The 20,966-nt window shown below is 41.6% G+C and overlaps 1 protein-coding gene across 2 annotated transcripts in view; it reads right to left on the bottom strand.

Annotated features, from left to right (window-relative positions):
• Window positions 1-20,726, bottom strand: part of ncapd2 (non-SMC condensin I complex, subunit D2) — a 33,234-nt gene extending 12,508 nt beyond the window's left edge. For both annotated transcript variants that reach the window (XM_084051888.1, XM_084051889.1), the window contains exons 1-20: window positions 20,609-20,726; window positions 19,525-19,644; window positions 19,036-19,111; window positions 18,897-18,955; window positions 18,043-18,218; window positions 17,147-17,292; window positions 16,462-16,589; window positions 15,210-15,333; window positions 13,245-13,392; window positions 12,214-12,411; window positions 11,697-11,831; window positions 10,982-11,069; window positions 9,499-9,700; window positions 8,538-8,656; window positions 7,871-8,080; window positions 7,448-7,622; window positions 6,832-6,916; window positions 6,299-6,435; window positions 710-842; window positions 463-538 (exon numbers count right to left, since the gene is read on the bottom strand). In XM_084051888.1, the coding sequence (XP_083908014.1) occupies window positions 463-538; window positions 710-842; window positions 6,299-6,435; window positions 6,832-6,916; window positions 7,448-7,622; window positions 7,871-8,080; window positions 8,538-8,656; window positions 9,499-9,700; window positions 10,982-11,069; window positions 11,697-11,831; window positions 12,214-12,411; window positions 13,245-13,392; window positions 15,210-15,333; window positions 16,462-16,589; window positions 17,147-17,292; window positions 18,043-18,218; window positions 18,897-18,955; window positions 19,036-19,111; window positions 19,525-19,642 (2,533 nt within the window). In that variant the 5' untranslated portion in view covers window positions 19,643-19,644; window positions 20,609-20,726. The remainder of the gene's footprint in view (window positions 1-462; window positions 539-709; window positions 843-6,298; window positions 6,436-6,831; window positions 6,917-7,447; window positions 7,623-7,870; window positions 8,081-8,537; window positions 8,657-9,498; window positions 9,701-10,981; window positions 11,070-11,696; window positions 11,832-12,213; window positions 12,412-13,244; window positions 13,393-15,209; window positions 15,334-16,461; window positions 16,590-17,146; window positions 17,293-18,042; window positions 18,219-18,896; window positions 18,956-19,035; window positions 19,112-19,524; window positions 19,645-20,608) is intronic.
• Between the last annotated feature and the right edge of the window lie 240 nt (window positions 20,727-20,966).

Below are 20,966 nucleotides of genomic sequence, written 5' to 3'. Positions count from 1 at the left end.
AATATCTGAGCCTAAATCAAGCCTCAGATATACCCATTCCAACTAACTTCTCTCTGGCTTATAAAGCACTTGCAATGCCACATTGTCATTATTTGGCACATGGCGCTATTGAGCCAGTTTGTATGCATGTTATCTCCTGGTTCTTGTAGGTATTGCATGTGACACAGGCGGGGCAAATCAGTTGGCCTGATTTGGCCCAATTTACATAAAACCCCAGATATGCTGTGAAAGCCTGAGTGCTCAAACGTACGTATTTTTTTGGATAGAAGAGAGGTAGGGGAGACACGCAAAACACAAAAAAGGAAAAGTTAAAATTCATGGTGTAGCTCCTTTAAGAATGACATCTTCCTTTATGGAATTGTATACAAACCATTGTGAAACAGACTCAAATAAGAGCTGTGTGAAAACTTTACTCCTTAATTTTCACACTTGGCCCTGCCTCCCTAGTACAGTGCGTTTTACCTTCAGCAATGGCCTGTGTGAGGGATGTGAAGAGCTGATGGTCCTGGGGCAATCTGAAAGGGGCACCTTTAGATTGCTGGAAGAATGGAACAAGTCAAACATCTACACTGCATCGAGATTAAATATTTGAATCTACAAAAAGGACAGTCCACATTTGAATATAGTAAACGATTATATAAATCAATTCATTAATTGCTCAGTGTGTAGCAATTCATCGTTTCTGTGTGTCGTGCTGTTATGTTCTTACCTTGACATGGTCTGTAATGCTACAGATAGTGATGACAGCATCTCTGGCCAACAGGAAGTCTTCAGTCACTTTCTCACCCAGAGCCACGGTACACAGAGTGTCCAGATTACTGAGGACAACCTCCCTCTCTGCCCTGTTATGGCACATGGACATCAAGTCATTCAGCAAACTTGATATTCTGACAGTTTAATTTAAGTGTTACTCTGCCAGCATCTCCTTTCTAGAATACAGTTAACTTCATGCTGGCACACAGAAACCCCCACACACCACAATTAACCTTATTACCTTTAGCTGCATTTAACAGTGACAATGGCTGCTTGGAAAAGGGTCCACTCCATAATTGTACATCATTAACCAGACAAGAATAATATTGTAAAATTGTCATTTCCAGTCAGTTACCCTCACAATTCTGAATCACCCAAGACACCCGGTGTGCAATTTGCCTTCAGTGTGCAGTGGACTCCCAGTGCATTTATATTCGTCTTAAAAAGTTTACCAGTGTAGCAGGAAGTGAATCAGATATGTCCATTTCAGGAGGGACACACTTCAGGTACATGCATGTATACAGTATTGACAATTCGCAAAATTTGACTATTCAATCTTCAGACCTGCAAAAAGAAAACGTTTCAAGGGGAGGAGTTAGGGCTAATATTCTGCAGTTTGCCTCATGCATTTAAGGAAGAAACACACACACACACAGTACAGCAGTGTTCATTTTTACAGCAAATTCTGATTTAGTCTTTTTTAACCATTTAGTTTTAGTCATCTGAAATGGTTTAGTCGACTAAATATCAAAATCTTAGTCTTAGTCAACAAAATTAAATCTGCCAGTGTTCATTTTGACAGCTAATTCTGATCTTTTGAATAACACACCATTTAGTTTTAGTCATCTGAATATACTATTACTGAATATACTAGTCTAGTATTAGTCAACTAAATATCAAAACCTTGGTCTCCTAGTCTTACCGTCTCTTAATTAACCAAATTAACACTGCAATACAGTATATTGTACACGATTCGCTTCGAAAGCCTTAAACTTGCAATATACAGTACAGCCTTAGCTATAACAAATGTACATCTTTACTACACCAAGTGCCCACACAACCACGCGCCATGATGGTAAGCCTGGGCAGCTCTAGTCTATATTTCCATTTATCAGCTGCATGTCCCCTCTGTTGGCCTTCCCAGCCCCAGCCTGCTGCCCGGATAATGTGTGTGGGAGGCCCGGGTTAGCAGAAGCACGTAAGAGATTAAACGGGTTATAAATGCTGCCTGGCTGGAAGAGAGGCAGCACAGTGTGGGAGGACTACAGATAGTCCCCCTCCTCTCTCTCTCATCCTCTACTCTCTTACCCTGCCTTCCCTCCAGTGGTGGCTGTCTTTGAGAGAGATTGAGGGGGGAACATTTTTAACCCATTGAGACCTGAAGCCGATTCTACATGTCTCCTAAATCTCAACAGTTTTCTGAAAAACGTATGTTTCTATATCAGTGGTGCTCAATCTTTTTCATGTCAAGGACCCCCACAATGATATGTATTTGGCCGCAGACCCCCATCAAAATATTTTGTTCCAGGGACCCCCAGACTTGAGTTAAAAATGTGCACACATTTTCACGAATTTTCAAAAATAGCAGATCTACAAGCTCGTAGCGCGGCACTCGGTGCCGCGCTATGAGCTTGAATATCTGCTATTTTTGAATAGCCCAAAGTGTAAAATAATGCTTTTTAGCTCGAATCTAAAAATGACACAGTTCCAGGTCTTAAAGGGTTAAAAGTGCTGGCGGCGAGCCCAAATGTATCTGGTTATAACTTTTCACTACAATGCAAAGCAGCCAGGGCTGAGTTATGATTTTGACTAACCATATCTTTTTCACTCAGACAGCTGAGGCAAGGGCAAGCAATAAAAAAAAAAAGTTCTGCCCTGGATTGGGAATAAAGCTACACGTTCTACCCCCTCCCAATTTTATTTCTGAGCCTACCTGAGAGAACGACTAGCCCCGAGCAGAAAATACAGAAGTTGTTTTGCTCATTGCGAACGCGGAAGGAGGCGCGGCCCAAGTGGAGCATACTATGAAACTCTGCTCGGCTTGTGTGTGTGTGTCTCTGTGTGCAATACTGTGCGTGAACTGCCTGTGTGCAGCCACAGAGTGCGCCAGAGTGCAGCTACAGTCAAAACACACACACACACGTCCTTAAATACACAATATTTTGGAGCTGCGTTCGCTTCCAGCGTTCGCGCGTCTTACTTGTTATTATGTACTGTAACATTATTAAATTGCCCTCAGAATAAAGCAGCTGGCAGCCCTCAGATTATTTAAGTGCCCATAGCCAACTGAATCAGGTGTCTTCCTGCCTTCATTAAAGTGATGTTAATTGCTTTGGTAGAACTTTGGGATGTATAGGTTTGGCCATGAGATGGGTCAAAACACTGAGTCAATCTTTATCAGTTACTCTGTGATTGGAGAATAGCAGCAGATTTTCTCCCTGCATTCAGAGAAATAAAAGTAGATCACACTTTTAGCACAAACGGATGAACTACTAATGAATTAAATAAACAAAGCAATTTCTCATATTATACATGCATTATCTATATAAACACACACACAAAATATAAGGGGGGTTATGGAGGCAGGGGGGTAGAGGGGCATGGGGTCACCCCCATACCTCTCGACTCCCTTGGTGGGGCTTGAGGGGTATGGGTTGGGGTTTGAGGGTTGTGTGAGCGGGAGGGTTGGAGGTGGTGGACTTTTCTCCAAACTTTGCACAAATATAAGGGGGGTTATGGAGGCAGGGGAGTACGGGGGTAGTGGGAGGGTTTGGGTGGTGGACTAGTCTATAATAATTATAGACCATTCCACTTTCCTAAAACATCCTAGGACACCATTTCACTTTCTGAAAACTAAATGACAGGACTCCTTAATATACTTATTATACACTGGCAGAGTGTGCAAATATAAGTAATTTTGATACATACTGACACTTTGTGAATGAAGAAAGAAAAATAACTCCTCGTTCCCCAATCACATAGCACAACAGATAATAAAGATGGCTGACAATATCTGGATTCATATCATGGCTGACAATATCTGGATTCATATCTAGTCAGGTCACAATACAACCCAAGATTCTACTAAAGTGCAACATAAATTCAACAAGAGACAAATTATGAAAATCCTACCAACACACTGCACATTTCAGGAATAAAAGCAGTTTTCAATGTGGGTGGGGATAAGTTTGCTGACAGGCAAATAGAACAGAGCACTTCAACGACACTGCCACCAACAGTACCTGCCAGTCGGAAAAAAAACACCTTCTAATTCAGTGTACTCGCATAAGCCTTTTTCTCATCACAGGGCTTGAAGGTGGTCAGCTTTATATGAAAACAATTCAACGTTGAAAAGCGCTCTAGGGTGGGAGTTTTGCCTCCATGTACAGAGGGTGACCCTACACCAGGGGTAACCAACCAGTCGATTACGATCTACTGGTAGATCATCAAAGCCTTGTAAGTCGATCGCGGGGTGGTCCCGGTGGCAAACGGGCAGCCATCGACAATTCACAGAATTTGTGTAGTGTAGACTAGGCTAGTGCGTCTAAGGCAGTGTTGCCAAGTCTGCTTATTATAAGCTACTTTGGGCTTGTTTTTCTGTAAAGTCGCATGAATATATTGGGGGTCCTTCAAGGACCCCCAATATATTCGTCCTTGACATGAAAATGTTTGTGAACCACTGCTCTAAAACAACATTCAACAATAAAGTTGGACTGGACTGCCCTAGTCGCTTATTTTGGACTTCTTTTCATAGACCTGATTGCTTGTTTCTCTCACAAAATCTGGCAACGCTGGTTCAATGGAAGCCATGCGTCGTTCCGCTGACACATAATTCGACTCGCGGGTCGCACTCAAGAAATAACGAGCGCAGTCTTGTGACATGCAAGCCTTTTCAGTGGTGGAGAACGCTGGATTTCTGTGTTCTACAACCAGTGGTGGCTTATCCAACGGGCTTTAGGTGCTGAAGCACAGGGCACCAACCTTTGGGGGGGCACCAAACGGCGAGAAAAAAAGAAAGATAAAAAAACAGACGGAAAACTCCGCGCATACAAAGTGCCATCGCACTGATCACATTTGAGCACTAGTGGTGGAAGAAGTACTCAGATATTTTACTTAAGTAAAAGTAGCAATACCACAATATAGAAATACTTTTTAGGCCTGTGTTCAAAATGTTACTTGAGTAAAAGTACAAAATTATTGGCATCAAAATATACTTAAAGTACCAAAAGTAAAAGTACAAATATGTTTGAAAATAGCAGATCTGCAAGCTCACAACACATAGCAATGCATGTTGTGAGCTTGTAGATCAGCTATTTTCAGATAGTTATAAAATAGGGCTAAAATGGTTAATGTATGATTTATAATCTGGACTTTTGGTCAATTGTGAAGTATCCCCTGATTGTGTCTTGTGCACTTAAGCTGCATGCCTACTTGAAAATAATAAAATCCAAGTTTAGAATTCGTATGACTGACTCACATCTTAATGACTGCCTCAGACTGGCATTCACTAAGTATCAACCAGATTTCAAATGGCTTGCAGATAATGTGCAGAGTATTGAGAGTATTGTATCTGTCACCATATCTGTGCAAATATATTCGATTGTTCAGACGTGACGTTGCGCCCCGCTAGAATAACTTCCGGGTCCAACTGTTTTAATGTTAATAATAATAATGTTAAATCATAATAATAAATAAATACTTAGTACTTCTATGATATTAGCATTAAGACCCTTATTAACCCTCAATGTTTCATTTCTGAAAAAGGAGGTTATTGTAAAAAGATTTACGGGTTCCAACATGTTGTTTACAATGAAGAGTGGACGGCGCTGGTGCCTTTTGGACCCGGACGGGACGTCGGACTACAAAATTACGTCAGACTTAAGAACCGAATGGTCATGGATGCATTTTTGTCATTTGAACAGAATATCTGTAAATGTGACAATTCTGAATAATTGAGAACTGAGAAACTAAATATTGTGCACTGAAGAGAAGAAATCTGTAAAAGCAATTTATTTCATGTCCTTTGTGTTTTGTTTTATTTAAAAAGCAAAGACGTTTACTTGTATTTTTGTCCTAAAATGTATATTTCTAATACGTTTTTCTTAATATTTAGGAATTGATTATATAACCATCATCTTTATTCTTATTTAAATTACTAGTCTTTGTGTGGATGTATGCACATGCATTGAGCCTGTCAGAAATTGCAATCATGCAAGTGTTTTTTTTAAAAACATATTTTAGTGGTAGATCGCGGCTTACAATTGGAAATAAAATGTGCTCTTGGGCTTGAAAAGGTTGGTTACCACTGCCCTACACTATCAGATGAGATGCATGTAAATACTTGTGCTACTGGGGTACTTAAAAATTGGGGCTGAGAGACTTCTTAACAGAAAGAACACCATTTTATACCTGCTAAAAGTACAACAAATGTCTTGGTCAGGGTAAAAAACAAATAAAAAATAGTGCCCTGTGTCATTTTCCAATAAACAAGTCTCTCAAAGACCCTCAGCAGCATATATGACATGCATTTGTGTAGGACTCGTACCGTGCAGCCATGCCAAGCAGCAGGACAGCAGCTCGCCTGTGCAGACCGGATGTGTCCCGCTTGCCGGTGAATCTTTCCCATAGAACCTGAACCACAGTGGACTGGAGAGCGCTGCCACTGCCGAAGAACTCTTGTACCTACAGAGACGTGGATGGAAGGTTCAGAACAGTGTGCTATCAGAGCCAACAGGTATGTGCATTGTGCATTGTACAATATGCAGCAGAGGCGACGTAGCACTGCACAGATACTATCCATCTATTAATTAACACATCCTGTGTCCGTCTGTCTCGGGCATACTGTAACTAGGAATGTGCATGACTGCCCAAAATCTAAGTTGATTATACTACTGCTATCAACGATTATTAGATTATTCTAGACCTTGGGGTCATGTATACTATCAGCATCATCCCAGTTATTTTTCTACAATAACTAGGGTGATCATTTCAGCCCTAGAAAGCCATTAGCTGCAACTGGACTGTTTCCAGCAAGCAATCAAGCCTTGATGATGAAAGAAAAAAAAAGGCATAACTTACAATCTCCTCTAGACACTGGATAGTCCCCAGAGATGCATCCACCATAAGCACAGAGAGACTGTCCACCAGAGTCTGAGCTTTGGCCCTGAGGAGAGAGGAGACTTCAGTAGTGAAACATCTAATAAAGATGCCAATAAGGACAACACTGACAAGGCAAGGAAGTTGGAGATGTGAAAATCCCTTCTGTGACTTTCCAAAGCGTTTATTTTTAATGACACCCTGTTAACTGGCTATAGAGAGAACTCTATGCAGTAAGCCACTACTCATCAGTCGCTATTCAGCGATCGCTACCTTGTTCAATGGAGACGATGCATGTCATTGAAGACATTCAGTCTTAGTTTACTTTGACAGCATTGGACGAGTCAAGATCAATAGTTAGGATTGTGTGTGTGTGTGTGTGTGTGTGTGTGTGTGTGTGTGTGTGTGTGTGTGTGTGTGTGTGTGTTTCCTGTCTCATTTTCCCCCCCCTCAACATAACATTTATGTATATGCCATGTAATAATTAGAGGGAAAAGTATTGTCCATTTTTTAAATATGATATATTGACACCTATATACTACCCATCAACAGGATCACCAAAAATAATTCTTCGGTCTAACTAAATCCAGATAGGTACCTGGTGGAGTCTCCCTGTGGGTTAAGGTAGAGGCGCTTGTAGGCTTGCACCACAGCATCTTTAACAGCAGCGTCGGCCGACCACACCAGAGGAAGCATCTTCCTCACGCCGCTCAGAGAGTCGGCCACACCGAACTCACACACCGTCACACAGAACTGTACTGCCTCCTGGACAACTGCAGGAAACAGATCAGTGGCAGAACATGGTTCATATTAAGCCTCATGGTTATTTGTCCACTGTATGGAATGAATGGAAAAACCTTACAAATACAAAAAGGTTTAGTTTGTTAAGGATAACTTTGACCCAGTTTCAAGGTTTTCATTTTAAAAAGACAACCATGTCCTTTAATGGGAGAAGGACCCATTTACAGCAAAAAAGAATTCTGAGGCATAAGTGGAAACAACGTGATGAGACCCCCCTTACCTGAAGTGGTTTTCCAGTACAGCATGGAGTTTATGACTGAGATAGCCCTTTCCACCTGCAGGGCAAAGCTCTCTGTGTCCCTCAGGTACTGCACCAACATTTCCTGTTTCTTCAGCTCGCTGTCCCGAGCGTCCTCTCCTTCTTTCTCTGCTCCTTCCTTCTGAGGGGTAGGGGGGAGGTTCTGACTCAGCTCAGCTGCATCATCAGGGCCTGAGATGGACAGACACATGTGGACGTGATCTTCTCAATTCTTTCAAAGATCTTATTTTGAAGAAAGACCAGACAATGCAGCTAAAGTGGCATGGCGGGCTGAACTAGCACCATAAAACTTGATTGCTATGGATGGTTTGGTGAAATTCACTAGTTTTTCCTCAAAAATACTGAAGGTACCCTGAAAAATGAATGCTGCAAGGTCCTAGCGGCCAGCACTTGAGGATATTTTGGAAGGCTAAGTTACAGTATGATCTTAAATGGATTCAATCAGTACACTTTAGATATTTAATGTAGACACCCAGTGTTTCCCACTTTACAGGCCTTTCTGAAATCCTAATTGTAGAACAAATAAATACACATCTGAGCTTGTGGTTTTAGTATTGTTTTTCTCAGGCTGGTGATCATTGCTTGCTTCCATTAACGGCATCATGTAAACTGGGAGAAAAGGCTGTACCTTTGAATAGCAGAGCCAGTGTGTCCATCATGGTCTCTGGCGTGAGACTGGACAGAGCAGAGAAGAGCTCCGACTCAGGGAAAAGGCTGTGAGCCTGTATACACAGACGTACTGCGTTCCTGGAAGACACAAGAAGCACTCAATGTCAGCCCAGCGGTGAACAACAAAACACAACAATTCAAAACAGACTATCCCAAAGTGAAACATAAAACCTCCATTCCATGCGCTGATTTATTAGAGTGACTTTTCTGCACAATGCTTGCGTATCGGCAACACATTTTATCTGCTCTCAAGTTATACATTACATTTTAACCACATGAACCCCAGTGTCCCTATTCTAGTGTGAACAGAAATAACCGATCTATAGACTCAGCGTTGCGAGGTTGTAGATTGGCTATTTTTGGCAAAGAGATTTGGTGTAGAGAAATACTAGCGGACCTAGTATAGAGCCCTGGGGGAACCTGGTCAACTAAGTATTTTTAAGTTGGGTGGTGGTAACCGCTAGTCTGCATGCTGATAAAGCCACAGTAGTACACAGAGATTTCACAGAAAACCAAAACAAATTACACACAAATGACAGAACAAGCAGTCTGTTCAGTGCAAAATATACGAAAATGAGACTAGGCACATTCAGTTTCCTGATACCAAAACAAATTTCATCCAGGTCTTTTCTTTAGTAGAAATCGATGAACAGCATGTACTGTACTTTAAAGCTTATGTTCATGTTCTTGAGAGCAAGGGATGAGAAGACCCTATAGCTCCATTATGTCTGAGCTGTTGTTCTGCTTTCAGGCTTGCAAACCCACGAGAGCTGAATGACAAGATCTGTTATCAGGCTTGCAAACCCATGAGAGCTGAATGACAAGATCTGTTATCAAACTCCCTTTAATGGCAAACTACAACATACACATCCTTTGTTTTTCTTTCTAATTTGTAGTTATGTGGGACATTGCTGGGTCACCTGTATTTGTTGACACGGAGGAACTGTGCGACCTGCACAGCAGTAGTCCTCTCATCTTTTTCCTCAACTTCCGCTTCCTCGTTCTCTTCCTCCTCCTCTTCCTGCTCCTCTTCCTCGCTGGTGGGCTCCAGTTCAGCCCTGACAGTGACCTGGAGTTCGGGCTCCATGGCTGCCCACAGCTCGGACGCTTTGAGGACGGCCACTGATAGGGCACGGGCAAGAACATTTTTAAATTAATAAAAAGACAAGATGAAGGCAAAAGGAGGTGAGAAAAAGAATTTACATAGGATAATCTATAATTGACATTTTCTGAGGAACAACTTGACTTTTTTCGGATGGAGGAATGTCACGGAGAACATCACATTCATACATGCTGCACACCGTGTTCTTCCTGCACAGAGGAAGAACTGGATTGACAGGACAGTGACAGACTAATAGAAAAAAATTGTGTCTCAGTTGTCTACAGAAAAGTTATATTTCTTGTGGGTGCCTGAAGGTGACCAAATGTACTGCACATTGACCACATAATCGCAACATCGCTGGTTAGATTTCGGATAGGGACCAGTGTTGAATTAGTTTCCCTGTTGCTCTATTATCCAGTCCAAGTAACATAATTACTTATTAGTTCGTTTTTTGGCCAGCACCGTTTCTACTTACTCCATTACTCAAAATGTTACCGATGTCTTGAACAATGTTCATTTAACACCCTATATTTTCTGTATGGTTTGTGTATTGTGAACTAGAATTGAACACATAAGCAATTATAGTTTAGTCTGGCAATTGTGTGTGGCATCAATACCAAGCACATCATAGCTACTCTGACGTATGGGGCAGACTCCTGGTGGGATAGAGGCACAGAGATGCATTGCAAAGTAAAATAACGTATCCAATATGTTGACAAGAAAATAAGTCAGGAATAATTGCTGGAGAAAAAAAGGAAAGAAAAGAGATTTACTTTAATCTCAGAGTTGACCTATTTTTATGTCAAAATGGCAAACTTCACAGAAGGTCAGGAGTTTGCATCTCTGACTTTGGCCCTCAGATTACCAAAGAAATTAGCTCATGGCTGACCGAATCTCAGTGACAGCTGAGTGAACTCTTTGCCTCCAACACACACACACACACACACACACACACACACACACACGCACACACAACACACTGTCAGCATCCACCTGGTCATTACTCCACTTCAACTTTAAATGGAGGAACAATTTGGGTGAAGCCAAGTTACTGTAGGCGGGCCCTTACAGCAGAGCAGCAAATCTCAACTACACTGCCAAGATTACCAGCCAGTAGAGGCAAGAAGAAGCACTCAACCATCTTATTCAGTCAGCTCGCATTCGCCTTAGTCTCATCATTGGGCAGGGCCAGGTATTGAATTCAGTGGAAAGGGACCTGAATCAGTAGGCAGGAGTTAAGACGCTATTCTGTAATTTAGAAAAAAGGCTTTTGAAGTGACAAGAGTGGATTTTTCACTTACCGGGCGCTTTCCCTAGCAATTTCTCTTTCAACTCTCGAAGTTTTGCAGTCTCTTTCTCCAGGGGGTTCTTCAGATCAGCACTGCTCAGCTGACAAGACACAAAAGACAACATTAAATAGACTATACAGTGGTATGGCATGTTCAACCCACTGACCATGACTCACGGTATACTTGACATATGGTGTTCAGCAGTAAATCATGCAGTACGAGTACCAGTATTATACACAACTTAAGATCTATAAATACATTAAACAAGTTAGTTTTGATATAATCTTTGACAATACCATTCATTCCACATTGTGTTTTTGACAATGTCTCTCAACACTTTTAAACACTAATCTTATTTGCCAGTGTCACTCTGACACTGGTAAATCAGGTGTTGCCAAAAGACTGCTAAAATGAATATTACACAGTATGACAGTATTAAAATAACATGGGGAAAATAAGGTGTCAGCTCCGTATCTGTCCATGGCGATTTCTCTCAATTCGCCATGGTCATCAGAGAGCAGGGATGCTATAGGGAGGACTAGTGCCAGACAGAACACTGCTCAGAAGACTGCCTAGGAATCTGTCTCCCAGCATATGGTATAGTTGTGAACCACTATACCAAGCTTTAATCTCATGCAGATATAAATCAGTTTACCGATTGTATAGATTGTTTAGGTCAAAGGATGTGACTATTCCAGCTACAATGTGGATTTGTCGTTTTATTTACCTTGCAGCTGTAGGGGTTGTGTGCGATGAAGGCAGCCAGCAGCTGAATAGCACTTTTCACCACATGAATTGATTTGTCCATCAGCCGTCCCACAGCCAAGCCCATAACCTCACTGTATCGACACAGAGGCAATGCCTGGCAGACAACAAACACATGCAGCCGAGGATGGTTGAATTCAGTGACCATAGACCAGACACGCATACACCCAAATACATTCTAAACGCAATGCTAAAAAAGCAGTGCTCCACTGAAACAATCATTCAAATCAGAAGCAGGATCTGTAATTGGCCAATTATGTTCACATACAAGGAATTTGATTTGGCTCATTGCTCTTAGACAGGTTAGAGGAAAAAAGATAATACAGCAGATGAGGAAACAAAAAACCCTACAAAATAGAGTAATTGAATGTGGATCTCTCATTGCATCCTTAAATCCACATCATCCAGGAGGACACATTCCATCATCAACCCATCGTACCACTTACAATTGTAACCCATCACATCACCAGAGTACCGACCTTGCTGTTGACAATGCGGGTGTAGCCTTGTATTACTCGGGCCCGGACGTGAGAATGCGTGTCGTGGAGGTGTTCCTGCAGTGTGTCAAAGTAGCGGTCTCGGCCGGCTTTACCGGACTCGTCCAGCCCGTCTCCACACAGAACCCGCACTAGAATCTCTCCCAGAATCTCACATACGGCTACACGCATGTTGGGGCTCTGTAGTGCATGAGAAACACAACATGAGAATTGCACTGAAACCCCCAAAAGATTTGCCATGTTGAAAGATGTGATATTAAGCAGCATTACGTAAAGCAAAATAAAAAGACAAAGTAGTCTATCCTGAGGCCCCATTTCACAAAAAGACATCTTGCTTAAAGTCTCAAGGACCTGTGTTTCATTTCCTAAAGTCATTGAGTCAGTTGGACATGCAGAACTTGCAGTAGCACAACAATTGAGTCCATGTAGTTTAATATAACAGATGCTAAGTTGCCAGGCAGGTTGGCATCATCATAGTCTGGGAGGGTTAGCGTCGGAGCTTGGACAGCAGGGGCGCGGCCACTGCGTTGTGATTCAAATCAACAGCCAATGAAGAAAAGGGGGCGGGATCCACATGCAGTGGGTGTTGCATCTAAATAGGATCGACGGGAAGCAATTTCCCCTTGAGAAATTTCGGCCGCCATTGTTGTGTACTGCTGTTTGCCTCTCGTCGGACTTTTTAGACGAGTTGCACAGCTCTCAGACCGGTAAGAGGCGTGTCCGCTCAGATTCAGAGCGTAAGGTACATCCCGCCCACAAATACCAGGGCTCTGGCCCAGAAGTTCCTCGCCAGAGCTGGCGAAAACTTCTGGGAACTCAGATTAGCATCATCAAGGTTCATGTCAAATAAGTCACACAAGGCTTATTGCATCAATGGTCTCTTATTGATCATGCTTATAGAAATGTGTTTATTCAGGTGTTGTCAATCTGCTGTGAATTAGCCCTGGTCAAGCAGCTGTGTGAATTAGCCCTGGTCTCATCCATCAAAATACAGCAAAACGGTAGTGTAGTACCTCTCCCTCCAGGTGTGTGATGAGAACGCTGAGGTTGGGGATCATCAGTTCTGGTACCAGGGCACTGAGTTCTGACAGGAAAGAGGCAAAGGCTTTGACACCTGACCCCTCTCTAGCCAGCTCCTCTCTTGACTTCTGACCAATCTCCCTAAAAAAGGAGGAGACATACGTTTGAGTTCAAAGGAAAAGAACAAGGCCCAAACAATGCCAGGAAGCGATTGCATTTTTATTCTGTGAAGCCCACGATTGCATTTTTATTCTGTGAAGCCCAATGGGTAGAGAATGGCGGTAAGACTCGCACCCAAGCTCATAAAAAAAATATATACATGAACAGAGGAGGCAGTTGGGCTGTCATGATTACAATTTTAAGTTGACGATTAATTATCACTCAAATAATTGCGATTAACGATTTAATTGTGTTTGGCATTGAACATATGAATACAAATTTAATTTCCGTTTGCCTTTTAGGCTTTTTAATAACAAATTGCACCGGGCAGATATGACAAATAACTTAAATAAATATGCAAAAAAAGTATTGACATACTTAATAATTTGTGTAAAATAGTATGTAAAAGTAAAGTAAAATAGCTTACGTGTCACAAAGTGACACATTGTAAGCTTGTAGATCTGCTATTTCTGCTTTTTTTTTTAGATTAAAAAATGTGTGAACATTTTTCAACATGGAGACGATTATGACGATCATGCAAAAATAATTGCGATTATCTCGAATAATTGCGATTAGACGATTGTGTAATAATTGTGACAGGCCTAGGCAGTTGCATCTCTCCAATTTTGGCCCTCAGATTACCAGAGAAATTAGCTCATGGCTGACCGAACCTCAGTGACAGCCGAGTGAACTCTTGCCTCCAACACACACACACACACACACACAACACACTGTCAGCATCCACCTGGTCATTACTCCACTTCAACTTTAAAATGGAGGAACAATTTGGGTGAAGCCAAGTTACTGTAGGCAGGCCCTTACAGCAGAGCAGCAAATCTCAACTACACTGCCAAGATTACCAGCCAGCAGAGGCAAGAAGAAGCACTCAACCATCTTATTCAGTCAGCTCGCATTCGCCTTGGTCTCATCATTGGGCAGGGCCAGGTATTGAATTCAGTGGCACTTGTCGACAGAGTGCTTGTTGGGCATTTACTTAAATCATAAGGTAAACGTTTCAACTTAATTTATGAGAGAAAATGTGTTCGTCGTTTGAGGGTAATTTTTTTATTTAGTCTTTTGGGTTTGTTGGCAGCCCACATGTCCTTCTGTTCAGCTTAAAAGTTAATACAGTATGGGAAGATCAGCAGTACAGAAGAGTCTCAAAAGAAAAGTTCCAGCGAGCTATAAGGTAACTTATGGCACTTATTCTAAGTTGTTAAATAGCGCATGTCCTTTTAAATTACATAATTACCATGGGAATTTGATATGGCGGATAATATCGGCACAGGTCACGGTTCATGCTACAGAAATAAATTCATCTCTTTATCCACAAAATGGAATCAAAGCCATGAGTAAAATTACCGTTTCTAGAAATAGCCCAAACACGGTAATTTTTACAAAAGTGGACCTGGAAACAGTTTGTTTAATCAAGTTTGTCATACTGTAGGTAAACTGGAGACTTAACGGGAAGGAAGATGTCCTTTGACAATGGGGACTAGTTAAAATGGTGGACAATAATGCCTGAATATCGTTAAACTTTTATACGAGCCGTTGTAGATGTGAAATTAACTTTTTTTTAGACCGTATAGGTGAAACCAATAGTTTCCAGAGAGGTCGTCCTCACCATTGTTCTTCTTTTAGCACTTGATGGTTTGTGGGGTAACACTCAAAACACTGACGGTGAATTTGCAACAATAAAGGGGAACCCACTGCAGCAGGTTCTTTTGGATAAATCCATCCATCATTCAAATGAACATGGGTAAACATGCAAACAATTTATACATGTGTGTCACACCGACCTTATGACTTCTCCTACGATAGCTCTGACTCCATACTCTGTGCTCCACACGGACACAGCCTGGGCACACACTGACGACAGCTGTTCAAAGTGTTGCAGCAACTGAATGACCCTCACACTGGCACCTGTAGACATGAAGGTTGGGAGGGAACAGCCAAAGGAAAGCATGAAGTTGCATTATTATTGCTAACGAAATGAACCCTAGCGTAAATATGAGTTCTTCAACAGATAGTACTGTAGGGCTGCAGCAACTATCGATCATTTTCAGTCAATAGATATTCTATCGATTACTTCTTTGATTAATTGAGAAGTTTGTTAATTAATCGCAAACAAATTTTACAAAACATGTACCATGTAAACCACATTTTATAATTTGTCGCACAAAGGTGTCATGCAAACAGTTAAAATAGCTGATCTACAACAAAATCAAAACGCTTGGGACACATTGTGAACTTGAGATGAATAGCTTTGTACTCTTAGCTCATAGATGCAACAACCGTATTGCATGTGACAATAAAACACCTTGAACAAAACAAATGCCCTCAGATTACCAAAGAATAAAGATCACAGCCATCAATGGCCTTCAACATAAAGATTAGAGCTTCTTGCCAAGTGACACACACATGCAAACAAATAAAGAAACATATATCCACAAACACACACACACACACATACCCTGTATGAAGCCTCCCACGTGTCATTTCCACATTTCTTTAGGAGAAAGACAAAGTGTAGGAGGCTGCAAGTTGACTGTGGGTGGGCCCTTACAGCAGTGTAACCAAACTCCGCCACACCGCCAAGATTACCCACCAGTCACAAGGCTAGAGCCTAATCTTTTGGCCTGACTGGCTCATAATTGCCATGGTCTCATCATTGGGCATCATTTTTTATAATATGTTGTGTAGGGGTCCCTGCTTCATCTCGCTCTCAGCTACGGTGTCCTTGGCCTAAAAAAACTTTAAGACCGAAGTTCTACAGATAAGAAACTTCTGTGATGAATACTATACATCTCTACTAGACCCTCGGGTCTAGTAGAGCAAAGGGTGTCTGATATATTGTTATAGTAAGCGTTTTAAGTCTAAGGCAAATTCCCAAATTCCAGTTAGCATGGTTATATACTATATTTCCGGAGGCACTTTTCTCTGGGCCAGCTTAGTCTGCTGCAATTCTGAAAACACCTGAAGTTCAGAGACCACCTAGTCTCCGAACATTAGGATTCAGCTGTGTATGTGAATTAGTGAAGGCAGACTAACCCAAGAGGTGATTATATTTCTTAATGAGCACTCCCAGCAGGTGGATAATGGCATCTCTGGTGGGCTTGGTCTTCACATGGCTGATGGTGGGGTTCTCCATCAGCTTGTAACAGCAGAATGTCACACAACTGAGGACAAGGAAACGCAAAATAACACACACACACACACACACACTAGTATCATTAGGAATAGGATGAAAAAACCCAAAGTCTATGATGCCATATCCCATTAAGACCACAATGTTATCAACAGTAGACAGAGCTACAGCTCTCCAGTCTGATCAAGAGCAGAGGTAAATCACTTATTCTGTAATCGAGTTCAGTCGGCCATGGAAGATCCTGTCTCCCCCCTCAGCACAGTAGTCTGCTGCGTAACCTGATGGCGCAGGCGCAGCAGCCAGAATAACTTTTAGACTATAAAAAGGTTAATATTTCTCAGTCATAGGTAATGGTTTTAATATTTCTCAGGCAGTTTGATATACCAAAGTTCCAAACAAGATTTGTAATAGTTTGAAGCCGCATGATAAACCCAATTATCTCTCAACAGCAGCATAATTATCAGTCTCACAGTTAGCCATGAATATTCAATTTAAAAAACAGTTTACTTGATTACTCAAAGTCTTAGATTATCTTCAACCACAGTTGATGTTCTAAACGGGATGATTAACGGTGCGTCCTCCCAGTACCTGATGAATTCCTCCTCTACCAGGGAGAGGCTCCAGAGCGAGCGGATGTCCAGTTGGAGGAGCTGGATCAGAGCCTGAAGAACCCTCTCCCTCTCAGAGTCCCACTGCTGCAGACCGTCTCCTCCAGCCTTCCCCTTCTTACCGGACTGAACACAGAACAAAGACAAACCCACAAATGGAAACAAATGGAAACACTACAGTCCACCGACAAGTTTGTTTACTTTGATGATTATGAAAATACACAATTATGTTAGTTTCCTTTACGTAATGTGAATATTGTACAATTTATCATGTGACAAATAGCTTTGCAACACAACTGTATTGTAGGTGCATGTGAAAATAAAACGCCTTGAACAAAAAGGGGGGAAAAAGTATCACTGCAACTGCTCACTCTGATGGGATGGGTTCAGCAAGTCCTGAGCAAAACACTAGCAATACCAAACAAATGCCCTCAGATTACCAAAGAATAAAGATCACAGCCATCAATGGCCTTCAACTCAAAGATTAGAGCTTCTTGCCAGGTGACACACACATGCACACCAACAAACAAAGACAAAACAACATATATCCACACACACACACACACACACACACACACACACACTGTCTGAAGCCTCCCACGTGTCATTTCCACATTTCTTTAGGAGAAAGACAAAGTGTAGGAGGCTGCAAGTTGACTGTGGGTGGGCCCTTACAGCAGTGTAACCAATCTCCGCCACACCGCCAAGATTACCCACCAGTCACAAGGCTAGAGCCTAATCTTTTGGCCTGACTGGCTCATAATTGCCATGGTCTCATCATTGGGCCTCATTCTAACATGTCATGATCACCACTTGATCATAGTACTATACATTCAACATTATATTAAAACATGTGTCACCGTAGAATTCAAATACCTTGCCAGTAGCTGTCACAACACACTGTCCGTAGGAGTCACTCTCCAGGTTCTCTGTGAGTTTACAGAGTAGGAACACGCTCATTTTAACTGCATTCAGGTGTGCCTTGCGGTCTGGACCCGAGAAGGTGGTGGATGCGAGAAGCGATGGCAGGGATACCGAGAGGCCACTGACCACTTAAGGGAGAGAGGATTGATTCAGATGCATTCATGATGATTTTATCTCTAGACCACCACGCTCTGACCACTCTGGCATGTTGTCCAAATACACTGTTCAATAAAACAAACAAGGAGGGTCGGAATCGGAAATAAAAGCCCATTTCTTGCTTTAATTTTTCCATGCCTCAGGAAAGGTGACAGATTTTGGCTATCCAGCCTTCATTCTGTATGAATCTAACAGGGTTTGCTCCAGCCCCTTTTTAGAGAGAGGAAGTAACAAGACCAGGTGATCAATCATCGTTAATGAAGGTGATGACACCTCACTCCTGAAAGATGTCTAGGGTTATTTGACTTAATGGCACTCATTGAACTTGAAGTTGGAACAAACAAAACAAATAGTAAATACTATCACATGAACAATAAATGTTAATATATAATACAAGTTAGGGTTGGTCTTAAGCCCCAACTGATCATAGATCAGTATTTAATTGCTGGTTGGTAAACAAAGCATTGGATAATGACAGACTCATGTGGAGGACAAAGTATGGCACTGTTAGATTTATACTGATGGACAGCCGAGGGCATTCATGACTTTACAATTGTTCACTTGCATGCAACAATATACTCGATATTATACAATTATCAACTTCGAGCCAATTCTCCAGCCCTACATCATAACACTAGAAGGTTGTTTACCTTGGACAAGTAACTCAAGAGTGTCCTCTTTGATGTTTAAGTCCAATGTTCGGCAATGCCTTGGAAAAAATAAATAGAAAACAGTAAACAAGCAGCTAGATTCCCATAACCCTTGTATGACGTGATGGCAGGCACTTACTGTAGCACACTGTAGCCGGTGTCAAAATGCTCCAGGATACACAAAGGTCCCTTACTTCTGAGTGCTGCCTTGAAAACTGTATGCGATAAATATAGAACCGCGTCAGAGAAAATGTGATGTTCAAGCATCCACAAAATATTTGAAAGCCCTCATCATTTTATAGTGTGATCTGAATTGATGGAGCTTTCTTGAACATGTGTATAAATTGAAATATAGGGCCTTGTTTTACTCCAGCGTTGACAAACATTATGTATTTTAATTGTAATTTAAATGTAATTGTAATCACCCACAACATGTCTCATGTAAGAGACATTTGTGGGTGAAATACAATAAAACCTCCAATTCATGAATGCATGTGATTTCATACATTCATAGTGTTATTTAGTTTCTTCAGACTATAATCGTACCATCACTGGTTGTGCCTTTAAAATAATAAAAATGCCATATGACATACAATCTAAACTCCTACTCAAGTTCTCTACTACTTACTGGTGAGATGTGAAGACAGCTGTTTGGGAGAAAGCACATCTTGGACAACATACTGGTTGATGCCACCAGACTTGACCAGGTCACCCACGGTCACGGGCACGAAGAAGTCCTGAGACATCCCTGAATTATAATAATAAATGGTATTATATCAACAACAGGATGAACACACATAACCCGCGTGCCCCAAATGTTAACTAGGTGTCCGGCGTGTTTGTGCATGTATGAATATTTTTCAATAAAGAAGTGTTTTAATCCCGTCTGTGGCCGAACAGCATTTTCTTCTTGTTAACTTCCTGTTTACATAGAGTGTAATTCCGGCTTTCACCGGATGCGCCCCGTCAACACCGCCCATTGGGAATTTACGACAGAATTGGTCACAGACGGGATTAAAACAGTTATTTATTGAAAGATATGGACGAATACATTGCACAAACACAACGGACCGTTAGTTAACATTTGGGGTAAGCAGGTAAGCACCTTATATTTTGCATTTATATGTTCATAAAAATAAGGGCTTTACTTGTGAAATTCCAGGGCAAACTGGGGGGGGGGGGGGTCGCTAATACTCTCGTAAACACGAAAGTAAAAGTCAAGACTCGATAAAATACATAGTCTTGATCTAAGGCTATAGTGAGTAGAAGTAAAAGTACTGAAAATGTAAAATACTCCAGTTAAGTAAAAGTACCTCAAATGTATAGTCAAGTATAGTACTTGAGTACCTGTACTTAGTTACTTTACAGTTCCCAGACTTCCCACCACTGAAGATAATCAACAACAGTTAGATGTCAACCTCGCGTTACAACGACAACCGCTGACGCAAGTTAAATAACGAGCTTATTTGCGTTTAATACCATAGTAATACCATAGTAACAGTTGAACAACATGGTAATAATGACAGCATGTTAGACAACACTTTTTAAAAACAAGTTCGCAGTGGGCAAGCAAACATTATTATTAGCATTAGCTAATAAGCTAACACACGAGCACCATTCCATGAGTTGTGGTTTATATTAACAACGATATGATATAACAAAACGTACTTAGTGGAAAGAGTACACATATATATAGATATATTTATTCTCACCGCCGCCTTTGCTGGTTGTAGTCCGACTGACCACAACAATAATAGTAATGACGAGGTGGACCAGGCTTCTGTATTATCCACCGTCTCAAACTATTTCAAATTGAAATGTCGATTTTTGAAATGGCGCCCAGGAAGTGCAACGTACCGGCCCCGCCCTCAGAGCCTTACCGGCCAATCGCAGCACCCCAAAAGCCAAACTCCTACTCTCCTGGAAACAGAGCGACATCTGCTGGTGAATCATGAACATAACTCTAAATCTATTATACTACTACAGTATTATATTACAGATTTTCAATGGTTTACTGACACTGCGGTCTCTAGTTCTGCAGGATTGCCCCAGACAGTGCCTACTGCCTAC

The sequence above is a fragment of the Gymnoscopelus microlampas genome (assembly GCF_963454915.1).
Source record: "Gymnoscopelus microlampas genome assembly, chromosome: 3".
NCBI lineage: Eukaryota > Metazoa > Chordata > Actinopteri > Myctophiformes > Myctophidae > Gymnoscopelus > Gymnoscopelus microlampas.
Note: the sequence above shows the minus strand (reverse complement) of the source record. Positions and strands in the feature narration are given on the sequence as shown.